Below are 3,191 nucleotides of genomic sequence, written 5' to 3' on the forward strand. Positions count from 1 at the left end.
AGTGTATCCATCTATCCATCCATCCATCCATCCATCCATCTATCCATCTATCCATTCATTCATTCATTCATCCATTTTCTATAGTCCTTGTCCTCATTCAGGTGACACATGCACTGGTGCTTATGCCACCTGACCTTGGGTCAAAGGCAGCACACATCCTGATCTCGTAAGCAGTCATTTGGAAAGTACTAATAGACGAGCATTTACTCTCACATTAACACTTCTTGGACAATTTTAAAGTCATCAATAATCCTACTGGATGTAAACATATTTTTTGTGGGAATGTGGGGGGAAACCGGAATACCTGGAGAAAACTGATGCTGGGGGAAGATGCAAATCCCACACAGGAAGGCGAGAAACCAAGATTCAAACAACGAATCTCAGAACTGTGAAGCAGACGTGCTGATCACTTGGATCCTGTGCTCCCCATCACAATCATTATTCTCAATGTAAAAATAATCAAAAGTTTATTTTTTAAATATCATAGTTGACATATTTTTAATACCAAATGTTGGAACCCCTCTATTTTTTTTGTAAAAACAATAAAACCAACCAAAAAAAAAAAAAACCGAGACAAATAGTTTATTTTAATTTAACTTTTTTCTTTTCTATTAACAGAAAATTGAAAATGATAATTTGGGTACCCAATTATAGCGTTATAGTGGAAATGAAAACCTATAACTAAAGTCAACATATTTAATATACAACCCTCTGAAAGTATTTTTATTTTAACTTTTAATTTATGGAAGACAAAAAAATTATCGAATTCGAATCTGCAGGCTACCTTGTTGATCCTGACTCGAACTTAGTAAATGTAAAATAAATAAATAAATAAATAGACACTCGAGGCGAAAAGAGAGGCCACACGTCTGTGCATGTGTTTTCCGCATATTATATACAAAACCAAATAATCCCCCACCCCCCCACGCCTCTTCTCTTGACCGGCTGGTGCATGTCAATTATTTGTTCAGGAGGCTCGTGCGACATTAGCGGAGATGCCGACTTCGGGAGCCTTTGGGATGCTAAGCAGGGAGGATGGAGGGGCTTTTGAATATAAGTCACTTTCAGCGATGCTTTGTGCACGGAGAGGAGAGGAGGCGAGCTTCAAAGACGCCGTGTAGACACCGTCCAACAAAAGAGGGAAAACTTGATCCCAAGCCCTGTTTGAAGTGCATATCAACTTATTTAGGACATCATCCATGCACCGTCTCCGATGTCCATCCCACCCTGTTGATTTATGCCATGTAACGTTGAGTATAAGAAGGGAAAGGTCATGACGTGCATTTAATCATGCCCATTATACTTGAATCGTTTTTTTTTCTTCTTTAAAGTATATACACATTACAATAATTACAAATTAACCCGGAATAAGATTGTATTGGCACATTCTTACTTGCATTTGTGTTGCAGTAAACGATTGATCAATCACCTATATAATTGTACAAACTGAAGAATATTTTCCATGTAAGTCACGTCATCGAATCAAAGTACTTCAATCAAATAAGACCTCTAATTTAAGTATTTTCTCAAGGAAACACAATATTTTATACACAATAGTGTACAGTGGAATGTCCAGGTTTTTTTGTGCGCACGGTCCCAAGTGTGCTCAGAAACATTCTTATACAGTAATATAAATATTGAACAAAAAAATCAGTTAACATACAAGCAAGACACAGCGACAACTAAGCAAAACACAATTAATAGGAAAAAATAACATACACAACACAATTGTATTAAATAAAATGTCCATTGCATTTGGGGGGACAGAGTTGCATTTCTTTGGGTTCAGCGCTTGATTGTATTTATATAATTTAATCACAAAGTTAAATGCAGTGTGCAAAGAAAATGACGTCTAGCATTTACAAATATTTTAAACAGTTTTCAACCTTTGCTTTTTTGTGCTCCTCTTCTGCAGTGCAGTAAGTGATTAAGACAAATGGATGGCTGGGTGCAGGAGATTGCCTTTTTCCTCTTGAGCATCACCTTGGTGGGAGGAGGAGGCCGGGGTGCACATCCCGCTTAGGCCGTGTGACATAAGAGCCGGGGTGGGCTTTATCGGCACCGGCACGGCTGGTTGCGCAGCAGGCGCGTTGGCACTGTGGTGGTGGTGGTGGTACAGGCTTTTTGCCGGGACCCCGAAGGGCGCGTACTCCCGGGACGAGGCCAAAGGCTCGGACAGCATCCCGACGTGGGGCCACACGGAGGTCATCAGCTGAGGGGGGACCGGATAGCCCAGGTGGTGCATGACGGAGGTGAGAGGCATGACGCCTTTGTAGTCCCGGCTGATAATGTTCTCGATGGCGAACGGGTGTTTGAAGCCACCCGACTGGGCGCAAGCGATGCCGTAGCCTTGGAAGTGCGTCGGCGTCGGATGCATCAGTGGCAGGCGGCCGGGCGATGGCTCCTGCTGCCCCGGCTTGCCGCCCGGCTGCAGATGCTGATGGAGGTGGTGGTGGTGGAAATAGTGCAACATGGGCGAGCTCTTGCACGCCGCCAGCTCGGCGCGCAGCACCTTGAAGCGCTTACGGCGGCGCAGGAAACTGCCGTTCTCGAACATGTCGCCGCAGTCCGGGTGCAGGGCCCAGAAGCTGCCCTTGCCGGGCTGGTCTGGCCGCCGCGGGATTTTGATGAAGCAGTCGTTAAAGGAGAGATTGTGCCGTAGGGAGTTCTGCCAGCGCTGCGTGTTGTCCCTGTAGTAGGGGAAGCGGTCCATGATGAACTTGTAAATGTCGCTCAGAGGCAGCATCTTGTCTTGGGAGTTCTGAATGGCCATGGCGGTGAGGGAGATGTACGAATAGGGAGGCTTCTGGTCACTGTAAGAGTTTTTCCCAGGTCTTGGCATGACTTCTCGTGTTTTGCCTTTCTTTTTTAAGACTTAAAAACAAATTTTCAGCCCATGTGAGCAATTTCCCCTTGCGCGGATAGTTTGGTCCCAAGCGTCTGAGTCATTGGAGGAGCAGCAATGAATACTTTGCAAAGTTTGCAATGCCCGGACATCCCTCCAGAGAGAGACCCTGGTGCATAAAGGTGCCGCGCGTACAAGTGCGAGTCCTTGCGTAAAAGTTGCGGGAGACGTCCGCTCACTTAGCCCGCTTGCGAGCCATGTACGACTGAACATTGGTCTCTCTCTCTCCTCCTCATGCGCGATGCTCCCCATTGCAGTTGCTTTTTTGTGTGAGACCCCCGCAGCT

General features: G+C 45.3%; 1 protein-coding gene across 1 annotated transcript; it reads right to left on the bottom strand.

The window, feature by feature from the left end:
- Positions 1–1,927: 1,927 nt before the first annotated feature.
- Positions 1,928–2,842, bottom strand: foxb2 (forkhead box B2). Its single transcript, XM_061818011.1, has one exon. The coding sequence runs from the start codon at positions 2,840–2,842 to the stop codon at positions 1,928–1,930; it is 915 nt and encodes a 304-aa protein (XP_061673995.1).
- Positions 2,843–3,191: the final 349 nt, after the last annotated feature.

The sequence above is a fragment of the Syngnathoides biaculeatus genome, chromosome 4 (genome assembly GCF_019802595.1).
Source record: "Syngnathoides biaculeatus isolate LvHL_M chromosome 4, ASM1980259v1, whole genome shotgun sequence".
Taxonomy (NCBI): Eukaryota; Metazoa; Chordata; class Actinopteri; order Syngnathiformes; family Syngnathidae; genus Syngnathoides; species Syngnathoides biaculeatus.

Bases quoted from the DNA above. Each gene is read 5' to 3' on its own strand.
- foxb2 (XM_061818011.1), bottom strand. From the start codon at position 2,842: ATGCCAAGACCTGGGAAAAACTCTTACAGTGACCAGAAGCCTCCCTAT.